The sequence below is a fragment of the Panthera uncia genome, chromosome A2, assembly GCF_023721935.1.
Source record: "Panthera uncia isolate 11264 chromosome A2, Puncia_PCG_1.0, whole genome shotgun sequence".
NCBI classification, from domain to species: Eukaryota; Metazoa; Chordata; class Mammalia; order Carnivora; family Felidae; genus Panthera; species Panthera uncia.
Genome location: NC_064816.1, coordinates 150,609,968 through 150,629,816, shown reverse-complemented (window position 1 = coordinate 150,629,816; position 19,849 = coordinate 150,609,968). Strand labels below are relative to the sequence as shown.

The 19,849-nt window shown below is 40.8% G+C and overlaps 1 protein-coding gene across 2 annotated transcripts in view; it reads right to left on the bottom strand.

The window, feature by feature from the left end:
• The window catches only part of MGAM (maltase-glucoamylase), a 96,923-nt gene that overhangs the window by 68,045 nt on the left and 9,029 nt on the right, over positions 1 to 19,849 (bottom strand). For both annotated transcript variants that reach the window (XM_049641983.1, XM_049641984.1), the window contains exons 2-3: positions 7,798 to 7,924; positions 6,104 to 6,201 (exon numbers count right to left, since the gene is read on the bottom strand). In XM_049641983.1, the coding sequence (XP_049497940.1) occupies positions 6,104 to 6,201; positions 7,798 to 7,924 (225 nt within the window). The remainder of the gene's footprint in view (positions 1 to 6,103; positions 6,202 to 7,797; positions 7,925 to 19,849) is intronic.

Sequence of the window (19,849 nt, the reverse complement as noted above, 5' to 3'; positions counted from 1 at the left end):
TTTCCTATACTCCCGGTTGAGTTTCTGTTAAGCACGTTGCCAGGAGAACATGGCCATGCTTTGTAAATGATAAGACAAAAAGCACTTGCTTAGATATATGAACAATTAGATCTAATCACATGCTAATTTTTTAAGTGTATTTATTTACTTTTGAGAGAAAGACAGAGTGTGGGGGAGGGGCAGAGAGAGGGAGACGGAGGGTCCGAAGTGAGCTCTGCGCTGACCACAGAGAGCCCAACTCAGGGCTTGAACCCATGAACCACGAGATCATAACCTTAGCAGAAGTTGGATGCTTAACCAACTGAGCCACCCAGGAGCCCCCATGCTTATTTTTATGTGGATACCAATTTAAGGAAGGGAAAACTGTCTATCTGCAGACAGTATGCTATGGGATCGGGGTCACTGCAAACCCAACTTCCATCAATAGTTTTTTTTGTTTTTTCCTTTCCAAGTCAACTCAGATGAAGCCTCGGTGCATCAGGAAAAGAGAAAGGTGCTGAAAAGGGCGTTAAACAAAATGGTTTTTGCATGCTTCCCAGCACTTAATGTCTTCATTGAACTGGAAAGGGTAAAGATCAAAGAATTGGCTGCAGTAGCCAGAAAAGTGAACAGTCTCTGTTGGCCAACTTGAAAACAGCAGTTCCTGCAGTGGAACCAAGCAGTCACGAGAAGCAGAAAGAGAAGCCTGATGCACATAAATAAGAAAGTAGAAAGGATGTGAAACCTAGGAAAATAGTTGTAAAGAGAAGCTATGAAAACTGATGATGTGAATAGGATTGAAAAACCCTAAAAAGAAGAATTAGATCAAAGACACGAACGTCCTTTAAGTTGGATGTGAGGATTTAAGTTTAAGAGGCACTGACAAAATAATAAAACACGTGTAACTTCCAATACAGAATTAAAAGCTCAGGGGAAAAAATCCTCGATGCAAAAACTAAGGAAAGAAAACATGCAGGTGGGGGGTGGGGTAGGGAGCGGGTAGGGAGCAGGACATAGAGAAACAGAACCAATGCAAAACACAAAATGAGACCTTAGGAAAAAATGGGTTAGGTCAAATATCATGTGCTTTAAAAACTTAACTTAAAAGACAAAAACAGATTAAATTTACAGAAATAAATTCAGCGATGACTGCTTAGAAATCAATTCAGCTGAAATGCCACACCTAAAATTTAAGCTCACAAAAGTACATAAAAGAGGCAGAAATAGGTTATGTGAGTAGGATGCTACCCAAAAGCTAGTGTCACTTTAGCAACACCTGACAAATAGGCCTCAAGTAAAATTGCACCATTAGGGAGACAGAGTCACTAAATAATGACAAAAGGCTCCAGGGAGATATGACATCACAAACTTGATATGCGCTGAAGTTTTTTTCACATATTTACAGAACATATGTACAGAAAGGTTTTAAAGACTCTAACGAGGCAAAACTGAAGAAGATAGTACAAAATGGAATATTTTTAAAGAGGCTCCTCAGTAATTAATGGACAAAGTACACAAAAAAAGGAAAGATGTTTCCACTTAGTTTACTTTTTACATGATGGATATATACAGGCTCCTGCACCAACACAAAGAGAACTGAGGTTGACTCAGAGATGGTGAGAAACCAGATGCTGAGGACTGTTGAAGACCTGATCAAGCTCTGCTCTACCCAAGTCCTCACTGAGGTCTCCCCCAACCTCGATGTTTCTTAACAATTAAAAGAGTGAACGAATGGAGCGCCCAGGTGGCTCCGTCAGTTGAGCATCTGACTTTGGCTCAGGTCATGATCTCACAGTTTGTGAGTTTGAGCCCCACATCGGGCTCTCTGCCGTCAGCACAGAGCTTGCACTTCAGGTCCTCTGCCCCCCCCCCGCCCCTCCCCTCCCCAAAAATAAATAAACATAAAAAAGTAGTCTTTAAAAAAAAGCAAGAAAAGAAACAAAGAAGGAGATATTTTACACCTAAATGAGACATGAAAGAAAAAGGAAAACTAGGGCCCAGCTGTATCCATAAACACAAATGCAAAAGCCTAAAAGAAAAAGGACACACAGCATTAAAAACAGAACTTAGCAATATATTAAGTAATGACCAAGTAGTGTTCCTTCTAGAAATACACAGATCTTTTGATATTAGAAAATCCACTTTTGTAATTCACCACAATAACTTATTAAAGAAAGTACACCTTATAGTCATTTACATTCACCAGCTCTTCATGATAAAATTCTTAGCAAACTGGAGTAAAAAGTAACTTCCTCAGTTGGATAATGGGTATCTATCAAAAAACTACAATAAGCATGTTACTAAATGGGAAAATGTCAAAAACATTCCCTTTAAAAAAAAATATTAGGTGACTTCTAGAATTAAAAGTATATTGAAGGTCTCAACAACACAATAGGCCAAGAAAAAAAAGATACTTTGTAAGATGGAAAAGAAGAAAGCCAAGGGGCACCTGGGTGGCTCAGTCAGTTAAGCTCCCAACTTTGGCTCAGGTCATGATCTCATGGTTCATGGGTTCGAGCCCTACCTTGGGCTCTGTGCTGACAGCTCAGAGTCTGGCCTGCTTCAGATTCTGTGTCTCCCTCTCTCTCTCTTTCCCCATCCCCTGCTCATGCTCTGTCTCTGTCTCTCTCTCTCTCTCTCAAAAATAAACATAAAAGAATTTAAAAAAAAAGAATAAAGCTAAGTTATCATGATTTCCAGACATAATACTGACTAGGTAGTATTTTTTTTCCTCTGAGACTCACGGATGGGTCCCCTGGAGCTCATTCTCTCCCAAAATGTCTCCCAAGAGTACTCCATGTGGTTTCACAAATAGATGCATAGGATTCCCTCTCGTTATTGGGAGTGAGAAACAAGGGGGTCTACAACAAAGAATCATCTGAAGGGAAATCTACTATTAGTTCTTTATAAGTAACCCTGGGGGAGAGAAAGAGATAGGAGCGATAAAATGGTACAGCAATGGCCTCAACACTGGAAACTTCTGCTAGTCTGGTGTCATATTCATAATTTCATAATTTCTTTCCTCCATACAGCCATATACTTCCCTTTAATTTGTACACTATACAAATACATCATTATCCATAGACTCGGCCTGTCAACAACAGTGCAGAGCAGCATATCGTCACGAGGATACTTAAAACATCCAACAAAATACCAAAGATATACCTCCTATGAAAAAACAGACCATTGAAAATACTCCCAGAGCATTTTTCTCCAGCTGAGCTAAAGAGGAGTGGGCCAAGGAATGAATGCCAAGGTCATGGATTAATTTGGTTGAGCACAATATATAGAAAAAAGCAAAGTCCATTTTATTGAGCTATGATCTTGATACCCCAGAATTTGTTAAAAGTTTTTTTAATAAAACACCAAAGAAACATTCCTGAGGCAGTAATGACATCCAAAGTTCAAGAACCAATGACAAGCTGGGGTGTTGTAGGAGAGGGAACGGACTTAGGAGGCCTTCGTCTTCTAGTGGGCTTCCGAGCAATGAGGCTCCTAGCACAGTGTAACGGGGTCGAGTGAATGGGTGTGGGTCAACTTTCTGTGAACCTAGTGTGCCAAACATCCTGCTTAGGTGCAGCCTATCTAGCTCACAACTTCCCATTCCTATGAACAAAGCAGCACATTCATGGTCCTCTCTCATCAAGCTCTACTCTACCTTCCAGTCTCAGGCATTATCTTCTCCCTGGCACCCACCCCGTATCTCGGCCATACTGGACCATTTGATACGCCACGTGTGTGCCCCACAATTTCCTCTTCCGTTACTTTGTTTACATGCCTCTTCTATCTCGAATTCACTTTGCCTTCCTCCCACATGTGTCAAAATCTTACTCATCTTTAATTCCATAGTGTCACCTTCTCCTTTACAATAATCTCTTCTATTCCGTGGTCCTCATCATATTTCTTTTGTATCTTATGATCTGTTGTTTTATATTCCAGTTATTTATTTATGCAGCTTCTCTCTTCAAAACGAATGTATGAAAAGAAAAATATTTAGTTTAATTGAACCTATCACCCAAATGCTGAACTTTATGACACGTGGCCCTCTACCAGAGTGCTCTGGTTCTTCTTTATCCCTGATATCTTCTTTTTCCTTTATTCCTGCATTTTACATTTTTTTCTTTGTTTCTCATGACATGATTCCATTCAGCCTGAAGTGGTTCGTGGCTCCCCGCTGCTGTGTATCACGTCAAAACTCAACTTCCTCTATCTGAGTTCCAAGGTCTTCTAAAATTTAAATCAGCCTTTTCTGTTCAGCTTCATTTCTTCCTACTCCCAGCAGGCAACTCTCTTCTCTAATCCAAGAGAAGGTCAAGGTCATTTCAGCCAGGGCAAGATGCCAGATGAAGGGGACTGAACACTATGATAGTCTTGTTAAGGGAGGTTGGCCTAACAGGAATTATTTCCTACCTTAGCAGGCTTGCTGTCCAGGCTGCTGCCCTTCAGTGCTGTGACAGCTGGTCAGAACATTACATTGTCCTGTCCAGGGGATGTCCTGATCCTGAGCTATCTACCAGATTGGATCTCTCTCTTGCCTTCAACACAGCATCTGGACTTCCTGACTAGTTTTACCCCATCACTCCGCTCCAATCTTAGACATCTTCTCTAGGCCAAGCTACTTATCTGGCTCTGGTTCCCTTCTCTGCCTTAACTTCCCCCTCCCCTCAACCCCAGTCCATCACATCTCATGGCTGATCTCGTCGGTTTCTATGCTGTGTTGCTTCTCACTGACTCAGCATCTACGCCCAGTCAGTCAGTCAACACCAAAGGCTCAAGTTGTAACAATTCCCACTTTCCATAGTTCCCATGTACGTGACTTTGCCATGTTATAGGCTGAATTATGTTGCCAAAAAAGACACGTTGGAGTCCTGATCCTTACTACTTCATCTTGTGACCTTATTTGGAAATAGGATTGTTGCGGATGTAATTAGTTAAGGTGAGATCATATTGGAGTAGATTAAGCTCTTAATCCAATATGCCAAGTATTTTTGAAATGGGAAATTTGAGCACAGACACGCACACAGGGAGAAGCCATGTGAAGACAGAGACAGAATTGGAGTGATGTAGCTACAAGCCAAAGAATGCTAAGGATTGACCACCACCACCAGAGGCTAGGAGAGAGGCACGGACAGCTTCTTCCTGAGAGCCCTCAAAAGGAACCAACCTTGCCAGCATCTTGACTTGGGACTTCTAGCCTCCAGAAGTGTGAGAGAGAAAAAATAGAAAAGAAAAATGTCTTTTGGTACTAGGACCTTCAGATAAACCAAAACAGCCATTCTCAAGAGCATCACAGATTAGCCCAGTATACAAACAACAGGATGGCTGGACAGACACACGTGAGAGTGCCACATGCCCAGGCATCACATGCAGCGGGCATCCTATCTGTGCCCGATACAAATGTGCCATTTGACATCAGTGGACTTCACTCAGATGGCTGCATTTGGCTGTCATTCATTCTCAATGTGAAAAGTGACTGACGCAGTGCATACAATGAATTTTATAATCATAATATTCAACAGGACTTCAGCAGATGATCAAGAAATACTGCCCCAAGGTAAATACCGAGATGCCAGCACTATCTTACCCTGGTATTTGTTTTCATCCATCCCAAACATGGCTCTTAAAACTTGGTTCTTATTTTAAATAATGTTTTACACATGTGTATGACTTTTTATTGTAGATCCTAGATAACCTTTCGGAATCATGACAGGAGAAAGAGAGACAGAGGAAAGGCGAGAAACAGAGGCAGTAAGAGAGAGAGAGAGAACCAGTGACCAAGCAGTGCTGCCCAGAAAAAAGACAAATCGATTTTTAGTATAAATAAGTCCCAAATGTTGCATGGGACATCCTTATACTAAAAATGCATTCATGGTTTATCTGAAATTCATATTTAACTTAATCTGTCAACACAAAGGAATCTTCTAGCTCTTCTTCTCCCAAAGCTGTACGGCCATACAAGCATGGATACAGGATTCGTTTGCCTGAGGCACCAGTAGCTACAATGTAAGCAATTCTCTGGGAGCGACACACAGATAACGAACAGACAAAACAACAAAAATAAACAACAGCAGAAACTACCCACTGGCATAAACTCTTAAGTGCAAACAAGATCCATAATTCAAACCTTTGTTGGTGGCTGGTCAGGGATGCAGTTTATCCGTTCCACTTCATTGACCACTGGGCACTCAGCAGAACCCGGGGTGGTACTCGTTGTCTCAGGATCTGGGATATCCCACAAACAAATATAAAATGCCCATCAGACAGAACTAATATCACAGGCATTCGGTATCGTCACAGTTCTCAACGCCTCCAATGGTATGAACTCCGCTGATTGGGCTTCACGCTGATGTCCTTGAAATGTACACTTTCACTTTAGAAAGCTTCATTTTGTTCTAGCCGACTGTATTTACTAAGAACCAAATCCACCTTCTGCAGTCTGGGGGTCAGGAGACTATAGCTTGTGGGCCAGATCAGGTCACAGCCTGATTTTTAAATAAAGTATTGCTGGAACACAGCCACACCCATTTTTTTAATGTATCATCTCTATCTGCTTTTGTGCTACCATGGCAAAATTAAGTAGTTTTGGCAGAGACCGTATGGCCTGAAAAATCTAAAGTATTAAGTATCTGCCCCTGAACAGAAACATCTGCAGACTGCTCTGGTCCTTTATTTTCACCCCCAGCGGCTGGTTCACAATAGGTTTGCACACAGGACATGTCCAGTGTGTGTGGTTGTCTTGAATGTCACTGCCCTAATCATCATAACCTCAATTCTGGTGGTTCAGTCAATGGGCGTTCATTCCCTCAACATAGAATACTTCTGAGTGGTGACATACTTATGTAAATATAAAAGCCTCTTATGACAAAAAATGTAAAGGGAGGCCACCAGTCTAAAAACTGGCAGTTAGGATCTGCCCAACTGCCTTGATTCAGATTTAAAACTCAGTCAAATAAAAAAAGACACATTTATTGCATTCTAAAATAAGGAAGTCAGATTTATGTAGGTCACTACAATGTTAATAAGGACATTAAGACAAAACAGTGAGGCTTTCCATTAGCTTTCATTTCTTTTCCAATTCAAAAGTGGTAGATTAAGAGAACTCCATATTTGTGCCAGTTTCTGCATAAGGATTTTGGTTCCATCTTCGAGATCATAGGATCTTAAGAGTTGAGCAACCTTTGAGATCATTTGCTCTAACTCCCCACAAAAGTAGAAATTATCAGGGCTGGGATGGAGGTAGGAGGGGCAGAGAAGTCTTCTAGCCACAGACTAACCTTTCATCACTTGGTTCATAGAAGCTGTTCCTAGATGAACCACTCAGCACACTCCAGCCCCTCTTTCAGAGTAAGACAGCTCAATAAACTTTTAATTAAATAACTCTGGTAGTTGTTATTTTTTAAAGAACAGAACTTTGGCCTAAAATATTTTAATTGATTATATACTTACCCGATTGCCTTGCACATAAGGGGTAATTAGTTAATAAGGGTTAATTAATATTGTTAACAAAGTTAGAATTATTCAATGCAATTCAGTAAATTTATTTCAAGAGTCAGCTGTGGAATCCTGCACTGCGTTAACTGGGAAATAAAAGTATCACCTTAGGCCTACAGAGAATACCTAAGTGGCTGCCACAGTTTCAGTCAGGGACTCACTGAGGCACATATCACATCCCCCTCCCCCTACACACACACAAACTCACACACTCACACATACTCACACCAGTGTATAGGAGAGCATCACTTCCCTGCCATTTATGAGGTTACTGCTCTGACAAGGGCAACGAACGCACGGAGGGAGAACACCAGAGTTCCTTGTTACCTTTAGATTCTGAAGAATCCATGGCTGAAAGCACAAACAGAGGAATAGTGATGATAAACACCACAAGCAGAAGAACACTGAGCATAAGCTCCAAACTCGTGAAATATTTCAACTTCTTTCTTGCCATCTACAAAAATAAGGAGAGGGGGGAATTTAAGATTTGAGTTTTATTTAATTTACACCTGGTAATTTTTTAATGGCAAAGCTCAAATCTAAATCTAACATAAATAATATGAGTAACTCACAAACCCTTATGGATGTACCCATCACCTGGATTAAAAATGACCAATTCAGGGGCTCCTGGGTGGCTCAGTTGGTTAAGTGTCTGACTTCGGCTCAGGTCATGATCTCCCAGTTCATGGAGTTTAAGCCCCGCATCAGGCTCTGTGCTGACAGCTCTGAGCCTGGAACCTGCTTCGGATTCTGTGTCTCCCTCTCTCTCTCTGCCCCTCCCCCACTCATGCTCTGTCTCTCTCTGTCTCAAAAATAAATAAATGTTAAAAAAAATGATCAAATCATGGCCAATCTCATTTTGTCTTTTATTTCCAGTTACTTCTCTCCCTAACTTAGGATTATTTTGAAGCAAATCTTACTTAGATGGCTTTTAATCTGAAAATATCTAAGTATTGGGGCACCTGGCTGGCTCAGTTGGTGGCACGTGAGACTCTTGATCTCGGAGTTGTGAGTTTGAGCCCCATGATGGGTGTAGAGATTACTTAAAATTTTTTTCTTTAATATTTAAGCATTACAAATAAATTTCATGAAAGCCAAATAACTTACTGTTGTTATACCAAAAATATTTAAAAAATAATTCCTTAATCAGCAAATATCTAGTCAATGCTGAAATTTCCTTCCTTGTGTGATATTTTATAATTTGTCCTACTTTCATCAGGATGCAAGCAAGATTTATATATTGTAATTGGTTTGTGTCTGTTAAACGTTTTTTAATCAACAGGTTTGTTCTGTTGATTTCCCCACAATCTGGATTTTATAGATTGCATCCGTAAACTAAGTTTCTCTACTCTTATATTTCCTGTAAATTAATGATCAGATTTAGAGTTTTGACCAGATACAGGTTTGATTTTCTGGCAAGAATGGCTCACAGCAGGAGACACATAAAATCTAGCAGATTCTCCTTTTGTCATATTAATAGCCATTGGCGAGCATTTCTTAGATCCATTATTCGATTAGTTGTGACAGCGATACTATAATTCTACCATTCTTTATGTACTGGATAAAATATTACTGTAGAGAGAAATTTCCCCTCATCTATTACTTGGATCATAAAGGTTCAGTGCATATAGGAGAGGTAGTATCAACATTTGACTCTATTTCCTGGCTTTCAGAAGGAGTTGTTGCCCTAGCAACCTCCAAAGAGGACCAGTGAGAATATTTGTCCAATATTTTTATGAACTCATGGATTGAAACACATCTATACTAACACATTGATATTATTATCATTAATGCTCATTTTGCCTCATCTTTACCCAGTGGGAGTCTCTTCAAGTTGGTTGCTGGTAGTCTTTAATAGTTTCCTTGTCTCTGTTATGACTGATGACCTAGGCTCATTTTGCACATTTCCTGCCCCCAATCTCAAATCAAATGTCTCTGAAGAGGCTTTGTTCTTTTCAGTGGGAACAATATTTAGAAACCACAGTTTGGATGAGAGCTGTTGAATTCTACAACTGAATATAACTGATGGGTCATCCTGACCAGGTGGCTATCTCTGAATTCCCAGGGAGAATGGTCAATTTCAAACAAATACAGAAAGAACACATTTACCTATGCCTAAAGTTGTTATAAATCCTCACTAGGGATTAAAATATTTTGCCCAGCAGTTTAAAGCAGATGTTCAGCATTTGGAATCTCTGGGGTTAAGGCCTAGATACCTGATTTAAAAAAAAAAAAAAACAAAAAAACAACTCCACAGATAATTCTGATATGCAAGTATGTTTCAGAAACAGTGACCTTATTATAGGCTTATAAACTGTAATAAACACATTTTATTAGGCAAACTCTATTAAGAAATGGTGTCCATGAAGTTAAAAACTAGAAGTGGAGCCAATAGCTACTCAAGCCCCTTCGTTTTATGCATAAATAAACTAAGGCACAGTAAGCAAAGCGCCTTGTTCAGAGTCACATGGTCAAGGACTAGAACCAAATTTTCCAAACAGCTGAATGTAGTTCTCTGTGGCTACTGTACCTATCCTGGCAGCTCTTGGTGGGTCCCTCATGAATAGAATATTCTTGAGCTTACCACAACCTCGATCTTCAAAACTCACTTCAACCTGTTCCTGTCCCCTTCTTCCAATCCACTCTTGATCTCCATCAGATTCGACTCAAGGTACTGCCTTCCAGACTGTAAAGGACTTGATACCTATCAACTGATGGCCACTGTAAGCTGTCTTGGAACTGAGTGTCCTTCTCCTCAATACATCTAACTTCCAGAACTTCCTACCAGAGAACTTCCCGCACAGATGGTACCCTCCCTCTGTGGAGTCTGAGGCAGCAGCTTGTGATCCCCAGTTCAGTGCTTCCTACCAAACAAACTACATGCTGGAGACAACCATGAAGCTGGTCTTGTTGGGGCACTAATTATGGACAGTATTTTAAGTCAGAATTTGTGTCTTAAAGATTCATAGAATTCAAACTATAAATCCTTCATCTTCAGAGGTCGAGCATAAAGTAGGCTTTGAAATATCCTCTCACTAATAAGGGAGGACTAGGCAAAGTCATCCTCACTCATTCAACCTTGTCATACCAGGGGAAGATAAAGGGAGACCTGTGCCCTGAGAACAGCTGAACTGCTCTCGGGATGGATACTGACGCCATCGGTCCAGATATGGAGCCCAGCAACATGGCAAATGTCCTAATAAAAAATAAAATACCACCTACCCTATGACCCAGCAGTAGCACTGCTAAGAATTTACCCAAGGGATACAGGAGTACTGATGCATAGGGGCACTTGTACCCCAATGTTTAGAGCAGCACTGTCAACAATAGCCAAATTATGGAAAGAGCCTAAATGTCCATCAACTGATGAATGGATAAAGAAATTGTGGTTTATATACACAATGGAGTACTATGTGGCAATGACAAAGAATGAAATATGGCCCTTTGTAGCAACGTGGATGGAACTGGAGAGTGTGATGCTAAGTGAAATAAGCCATACAGAGAAAGACAGATACCATATGGTTTCACTCTTATGTGGATCCTGAGAAACTTAACAGGAACCCATGGGGGAGGGGAAGGGAAAAAAAAAGAGAGAGGTTAGACTGGGAGAGAGCCAAAGCATAAGAGACTCTTAAAAAATGAGAAAAAACTGAGGGTTGATGGGGGGTGGGAGGGAGGGGAGGCTGGGTGATGGGTATTGAAGAGGGCATCTTTTGGGATGAGCACTGGGTGTTGTATGGAAACCAATTTGACAATAAATTTCATATATTTAAAAAATAATAATAAAAATAAATAAAAAATAAAATACCACATTCTTAAGAGTATGTTGACAAAGAAACAGGAACTAAAGGAAGGAAGAACTTGCAGTTGTTAAAGCAGGAACCACCATGACTGGCACTGTCACTGGGTCTCTGAGCAGGTTCCCTTAGACCAGAAACGCACAGACCACGTTTAAGGTTTTTTCCTGACATGGAGCTAAACACCATGTGCATGTTCAGATGAGGATTATGCCTTGCAGGCAGTCCTTTCTAGAAATTTCCCTCGGTGCCTCCATTGTGGGACTTTGTCCCTTGTGAAGGACAATTTTCATTCTGGCTTGAGCTGTGGCATCAGTAGCAAGGAACATAACTCCCCGGTCACCCACTCCACGTTCTTCCCAGGGTTACCCCAGATGCCACTGCATTTACCACCTCCTTCTTCTGACCCGCTACTACTATTCTCTTGTTATTCTCTCTTGAACACTAACTAAGTCGTATCTTTTGGCCACTTGTGTAAAATTCCAATGGCATTTTATTAGATAATGTTTGCTGTCTTTGAAAGGGAAAGCTTGACATTTCATGCCATTAGCTGAGCTAAGTTTTGAGAACCACAGCAATATCCTATCTGTTGACCTAAGACAGCAACATCCTACTCAGGATGTTGCATTCTATATTTGCAACAATACTGACACATGAGAATGACCAGGCTAATTTTCTATTTTACCAGTGAAAGAAGGACTGGGGGTCTATGTGTTTATATGACACCCTCCCAAGGCTCAGGACAAGTCCACGGCACAGTTAGGGATCCTGACTTCCACCTTAAGGATTGTCTTTATGACCTCACTGCCTCTCAGGTAAAGGGCACACTCTGTCTTTCACATTTTGGGTGAGAATGTACATCTATAGACACAGATACAGCACTGCTTCAAAAGCATGAGAAACTCTGTAGAGCCATACTATAATGCAGAAATGTGTCACTCAACAGACAGTGCAGCTGATGAGTTACAATCAATACATCACGCAGAATGGAAAAAGAAATTTCCCTGTAAGGTCCCACATAGAAGCAGGGAACGAATCCATTGTCACATTGGATGGTGTGATGGAATAGTTTCTAAAATGAGTTTCATTGATCTAACTAGTTTCTTGTATCCCCTTAAGTTATAGGAATGAATTGCTCCATGTGCAAGGCCAGCGGTTTTGAGGCTTCATGAGTTTGTAATGGCTGCCGTTACTTACAAGATGAAATGGTATCATCTGTAGTCTAAATCTTTTTTTTAGGTTTATGTATTTATTTTGAGAGAGAGAGAGAGAGAGTAAGTAGGAGAGGGGCAGAGAGGGAGGGAAAGAGAGAGCATCCCAAGCACTGACAGTGCCTGAACCCCAAAACCATGAGATCCTGACCTGAACCAAAGTCGGATGCTTAACTGACTGAGCCCCCCAGGCGCCCCTATAGTCTAACTCTTAATAATCACTCTAGCTAAGGTTTTGGGGCTTCTGTATTCCAGGTATTTTCCAAAAATTACTAGTCATCTTTATAATCCTGAAATACAGGTATTATTCATCTCTATTTTATGAGCAATGAAACAGAGGTCAGAAAGGTATAAAACTTATCAGCAGTGATAAACAGTAGAGCTGAAATTCACTCTAAGTCTATACTCCAAAGGCATGCTTCTCTTCATGACTACAGCAAAACCCACACCCTCCCCCAACCCTATCTTCTACACTTACAAGAATCGTGTTTCTTCAGTTCAAACAACATCTCCTCTGGGACTTAAAATTAACCCTCCCTCCCTCTCTTGCTCCCAAGCAATCTATCTGTATCTATACTCATAACTCTGAGGACAATCTGTCTTCCTCTCCTAAGTTTTAAGCTGCTAGAGGCCAGTGAGTGAGAATATCTCACCCCTCCCTGAGTTATCCGTCTCAGCCTGACAGTCAGAGATACTGACTCCCTGGTTCTGTTGACAGGTTGGGGGGAAGGGGCACTGGTAGAGAGTCCAGGACTGGGCCATTCTCCTGTTGAGAGTTGCCTCTTTTGGGAATCCAGAGCCCTTTCAGTTACCTAATGATGCCACCATCATTTTCTCTGTGCTCTATGATGGGGAAAATGTTGGGAAGAATTCCACAGTGCCTCATGGGATGCCCCTGGCAGGTGCTCTAAATGAGTATTTGCTGATTCAGGAGCAAGACTGAGTGCAAACAACACTATAAGATGCTCTATATCACAGGTGCACTCCAGGGACCTCATTCCTCTTTCCTGAGGGATAAGGGAGGGACAAAATGAGAAACCATGCGCCTTCATCCCAGGAATCTTGCCAGTAACCGCAGGAATCCAAATGAAAAAAAGAAAAAGAAAGAAATGGATATAAAAAATAATATAAATTGGAATGCAGTTATTTATTTTACAAAAGGATCCAAGTCAAGGTTTCTTTTAATCAACCATTTTTGAAGTATTAAAGAGAGGTAATCAATATCTCTAGGGAGGTTTTTTTCAGAATATACAGCCATTCCCTCTCCATATGACCTTTGTAACTATTTTTCATATGAATAACAGCCTTCATATGAGTTGTAAACATAAAAAAGAAATAGCTGGAAACCGTCTCTTTATAAGGAAAACATACATTAGTAAATCCACTTTCTGGAAGATAATGCTCTTCACAGCCCATTTATTAAGTCCAACCATAGCTGAACACTGGTTATACCCCTCTGCTGCTCTATCCTCCCTACTCTTAGCTCAGGGCCCAATGATCTCTCTGTGCAGAATTGCCTCCAACTCTACAGACCCCTTTCCTCAGGCTGATTATGAGCTGAGATAGTCTCTGCTCTGCTATACCCAGCACAACGGTCATGTCTGCTTTTCTTTTTCCATTTTGTTACAGACTCATTTCATTTGGTACATCTTTATAAGAATATCAGTGGAAGTTTGGAAAGGAAAACAGGTAAAGTCATATGATCCGTCTACCATCTTAAACCTTTCTGGGTAGGTTTTAAAAGTTCCCCAAATGAGTTTGATATTCAGTTCCCTCTACTACTGTTTTAAAATCACGTTGGGAATTTTGAGTTGATCAGTGTATTTAATAATATCATATGACACTATCTTATAGGGTGGGAGGAGGAATGGCAGGTATAAATTGAGGACGGTGAAAAATGGGACAAATATTAAGTTGGAGACTGTAAAAACAAAAAACCAAATAACACATTTGGAGGGAGTCTTAGGGGATGGATGGTCCCTTGTGAAATTATCAACCCCATCAAAACACCCCTAGTATGTCAATGTACCCTCTCTAGCCCCAGCTCATTTGTGGTCAAGCACGTAAGTTTTCTGAAGGTGTTCTTCCCAAAGGTGTGTCTACTTCCTTAGACACACTCTTTTCTTCTCCTTTTCTTCCTCAAAGTGTGAGCTCCCAGGGCATAAAAATTATGCCTGCTTCTTCCTCTTTATTTCCTTAAGTATCTACTGGTAGAATCTGCATAATCAATACTTATTGATCAACAATATTTTACTCTCTGGTTGATTACTCTGCTAAATATTTCATTAGTATTTTCCTTCATCTTATCCCCAAGTTCTCCTTCTCAGAACAAAGAACATGCAAAATAGGGCATGAGAATACTGGAGCTTGACTTCCTGCCCTACCATTTCTTGCTGTCATAGTCAAAATAATTTCCCTAATAGTCCTGAGTCTTGGTTTTCTTTGAAATTTTTTTTGATGCTAATTTATTTTTGAAGGAGAGAGAGACAGAGTGTGAGTAGGGGAGGGGCAGAAAGAGAGGGAGACACGGAATCCGAAGCTGGCTCCAGGCTCTGAGCTGTCAGCACAGAATCCGATGTGGGGCTCAAACCCACAAACCGTGAGATCATGACCTGAGCTGAAGTCGGACGCTTAAGTGACTGAGCCACCCAGGTGCCCCTTGAGTCTTGGTTTTCTTATCTGTAAAAAGTGAAACTAACAATACCTATGTATAAATACCTATGTAATTATTACCTATCATCATTTTCTTATTGTGAAAATCAAATAAACACTTCACATTTCAAAACATTACATGTCATTATGTTATTATTTGCCTTAGAGAAGATAGTGGGTGCTGGGTAAGAAGCAGGATGTTCCTAAGACATACGTTCACCCCACTTTCAGTGAGTGTGGCAGCGCATCTCACTCGGTGTTTCACGAAATGGCAGATGTGTGTTCCTGGCTCCTGTCTTTATGAACCCCTTCTGATCTACCCTCCTAGCTGCTAAGCGCTTTAGAGCCTCACGTGTTGGGTGAGTCACGCACTACCTGAGACACAGGTGCACGAAGTCAGGAGGAAACAATGGGAGGCAAAATGTCAGGCTTGTCCGTTCAAGACCCACTTTCTGCACCCACATCCACAGCTCCTCTCCCATGCTGTCTTGTAAATCATGCTAGCTTCACTCAAAAAGCACAGCCCGGTTCTTCTTCCCTCAGGCCTCGATCTAACTCTCCCAGCTCGGGAATCTGAAACTTACTGTTTCATTCTGCCTTGTAGCCTCGTTCTCTACCCAATCAGTGTGTCCCCATGCAAGCTCCACATTCTCCACGGTCCTTCACCCAAGGGTTAAATGACAAGAGGATTCGCTTCCTATACACTGATGAGAAATTGCTCTTTATTGGGGCGACTGCGTGGCTTGGTTGGTTAAGCGTCCGACTTCAGCTCAGGTCATGATTTCATGGTTTGCAAGTTTGGGTCCCGAGTCAGGCTCTGTACTGACAGCACGGAGCCTGGAGCCTACTTTGGATTCTGTGTTTCTCTCTCTCTCTACCCCTTCCTCACTCAAGGTCTGTCTCTCTCTCTGTCTCTCTCTCCCTCTCTCTCTCTCAAAACAAAAATAAACGTTAAAAAAAATAAAAAGAAATTGCTTTTTGTCAATATAATGCCCTCTTACTTTGTGAAAGGAAATGTAGCGGCTGTACCTTTCCCTATGAGGATGACTTTGGTTCTTCTAAACTAAATTACCCAACTCCAATCTTTCTTACCTGTTCTGTCCCCAATATCTCACACTCCCAAAGGCCTTATAAGGTATCCCGTAATATTAATTTTGCATATAAAATCCCATAAAAATTAATAACCTTCCATGCCTGATATAATGAAGTTGGCTAGTGAGGTAAAGAGTGATCTCATGTCCACTGGCAAGGACAGGAGTTATCAGAACGCCTATCTGAGTGGTTGTGTCTTCTTCCCTTTGGTGGTTGCTAGTAGCTGTGAGATAGGAGATTGCTTATGTTAAGTTTCTCCAATGTTTATAAACGCACTATGTGAGACACTATGAAGTAAAAAGTACCCACACATTGTACCCACAGTCAAACCGTAAACACCATATACTTAATTAAGATTTGACAAAAACTATTAAAACTACGTACACTCAATCTGGAATTTCCTTTGTACACATTTAGCCCACACATACCCTTGCACATCGAGGTAAGATCAAGGTTTTTCACCGTGGCTGATACGAAACATATATAACAGCAAAAGACTGAGAATAGTGTAAATATCCATAGACAGGAGTGAGTAAAGTGCTGCAATAAAATAAAATTCATCATTTTTCAAAATTATGATATGGTAGGTTTTTAAATTTTTTTTTAATGTTTATTTCTGAGAGAGAGACAGACAGAGAGTGAATGGGGGAGGGCAGAGGGGGAGACACAGAATCTGAAGCAGGCTGAGCTGTCAGCACAGAGCCCAAGGGGGAGCTTGAACTCATGAACTGCGGGATCATGGGGGAGCTTGAACTCATGAACCGCGAGATCATGACCTGAGCCAGTCAGGTGCTTAACTGAGTGAGCCACCCAGGTGCCCCTGATATGGTGTTTTTTTAAAAAAGTCCACATATTCTTTGATATTTCTCCCTTCAGAGAGGGAGTCAAATCCCCTGTCCCTCACTCTTTGAGAGTAGGCTGGACTCAGTGACTCACTTCTAACAAACAGAATGTCGTGGAAGGAATGGCATATGACTCCCAAGGCTAGGTTATAAAAGGCACTACAGCTTCTTCCTTTCTATTTCTCTTGGATCACTTCCTTGCTCTTTTTCTTGGTTCGTTTCTTGGAGAAGCCAGCTTCCACATCATAGTGACACTCAAGGAGGCCTATGAGAAGGTCCAACAACCAGCGAGAAACTGAGGCCATTAGCCAATGGCAATTAGCAATTAGCCCCTGGCAACATCTTGGCCACAATTTCATGAGACATCTTGACCCAGAACCACCTAGCTAAGCTGCTCCTGCATTTCTAACCCATAGAAACTGTGAAATAAAAAATATTTCTTGTTTTGAGCTGTGAAATTTGGGAGTAATTTACTATGCAGCAATAGATAATTAATAGGCATGGATAATAAGACTTCTTGAATAATGTATCATTTGCATTTAAAAAAATCTTTCTGAGGCAAGGGAATTAAAAGCAAAAATGAATTACTGAGATCTTATGAAGATAAAAAGCTTCTGCACAGCAAAGGAAACAACCAACCAAACTAAAAGGCAACCAACGGAATGGGAAAAGATATTTGCAAATGACATATCGGACAAAGGGCTAGTATCCAAATCTATAAAGAGCTCACCAAACTCCACACCTGAAAAACAAATAACCCAGTGAAGAAATGGGCAGAAAACATGAATAGACACTTCTCTAAAGACATCCGGATGGCCAACAGGCACATGAAAAGATGCTCAACATCGCTCCTCATCAAGGAAATACAAATCAAAACCACACTCAGATATCACCTCACGCCAGTCGGAGTGGCCAAAATGAACAAATCAGGAGACTATAGATGCTGGAGAGGATGTGGAGAAACGGGAACCCTCTTGCACTGTTGGTGGGAATGCAAATTGGTGCAGCCACTCTGGAAAACAGTGTGGAGGTTCCTCAGAAAATTAAAAATAGACCTACCCTATGACCCAGCAATAGCACTGCTAGGAACTTACCCAAGGGATACAGGAGTACTGATGCATAGGGGCACTTGTACCCCAATGTTTAGAGCATCACTCTCAACAATAGCCAAATTATGGAAAGAGCCTAAATGTCCATCAACTGATGAATGGATAAAGAAATTGTGGTTTATATACACAATGGAGTACTACATGGCAATGAGAAAGAACGAAATATGGCCCTTTGTAGCAACGTGGATGGAACTGGAGAGTGTGATGCTAAGTGAAATAAGCCATACAGAGAAAGACAGATACCATATATTTTCACTCTTATGTGGATCCTGAGAAACTTAACAGGAACCCATGGGGGAGGGGAAGGAAAAAAAAAAGAGGTTAGAGTGGGAGAGAGCCAAAGCATAAGAGACTCTTAAAAACTGAGAACAAACTGAGGGTTGATGGGGGGTGGGAGGGAGGGGAGGGTGGGTGATGGGTATTGAGGAGGGCACCTTTTGGGATGAGCACTGGGTGTTGTATGGAAACAAATTTGACAATAAATTTCATATATTGAAAAAAAAAATAAAAATAAAAAAAATAAAAAAAATTAAAAAATCTTTCTGCCTCTTATCAAAAGTCTTTTTGTGTCATATATTTAAGTATGGTTACCTGTTCTATGGAACAATGATAATAATTTTTTTAGTATTTGTTTATTTTGAGAGAGAGAGAGAGGAGGGGAGGGACAGAGAGAGAGAGAGAGAGAGAGAGAGAGAGGGAGAGAATCCCAAGCAGGCTCCACTCTGTTCAGTGTAAAGCCTGAAGCAGGGCTCCATTCCATGAGTCATGAGATCACGAACTTAGGTGAAATCAACAGTCGGATACTTAAGCAACTGAGCCACCCAGGCACCCCTGGAACAACAATAATTATTTTCTCCCTATAGAAGAGAAACATTTCCTTAAACCTTATTGAAAAAAAAAAAAAACCTTCAGCATCTTCTAGCTGACATTACTTTCTGAATCACAGGGATCTTGATGGTGAAATCTATAATCTAATTTAGGAATGCAACTTAGGAAAACAAAATCGAGACAAATGGCAAAAGGCAAATACAGTAATAGAGGAATTTAAATTGCTTTTAATTGCTTTAAAAAGAAAAATGTTAAAAAAACCTGTTACTTGGCAGTCTGTCATCAATCTTTAAATATTTTATTCCACATAACAAAAATTGTGCAATTTGATAATAATGATAAAAATAACTAATGATGATTGAGTGAACCTGCTAAAAGGTTACATAATTTTTTGCATGAAATCCTCACGACAACTCCAAGTTAATTATTGTGACAGCCCCACTTTCAGATGAGGAAATTAAAATTTCAGCAAGGTCGAATAACTTGCCTGATGTCACACAGCGGATAACAAGCAAAGCCACAATTTCAACACTGGCCTTTGGACTCCACGGCCAGATTTTCAACCATTACTCTGTAGTCTAAGTTATAACGTCCCATGTTGTACACCAGCTCAGGCTTTTTGTGAGATTGCAGTTTTATCAGACAGTATCTGGGTCATTAACTAAGTACTCAGAATGTGCACGGTACAAGGCTAAATACTTCCATGCATTATTTCCATCAGTCCTCACAACCACTTTACGAGGAGGGACTGTAATTATCTCCAGGTTACCAATAGTTAACTGAGCTTGATAGAAGTTACGGTGCCCAAGGTCCAGTGCTCAGAGCTCAGCTTCAAACCAGGGAGTCTG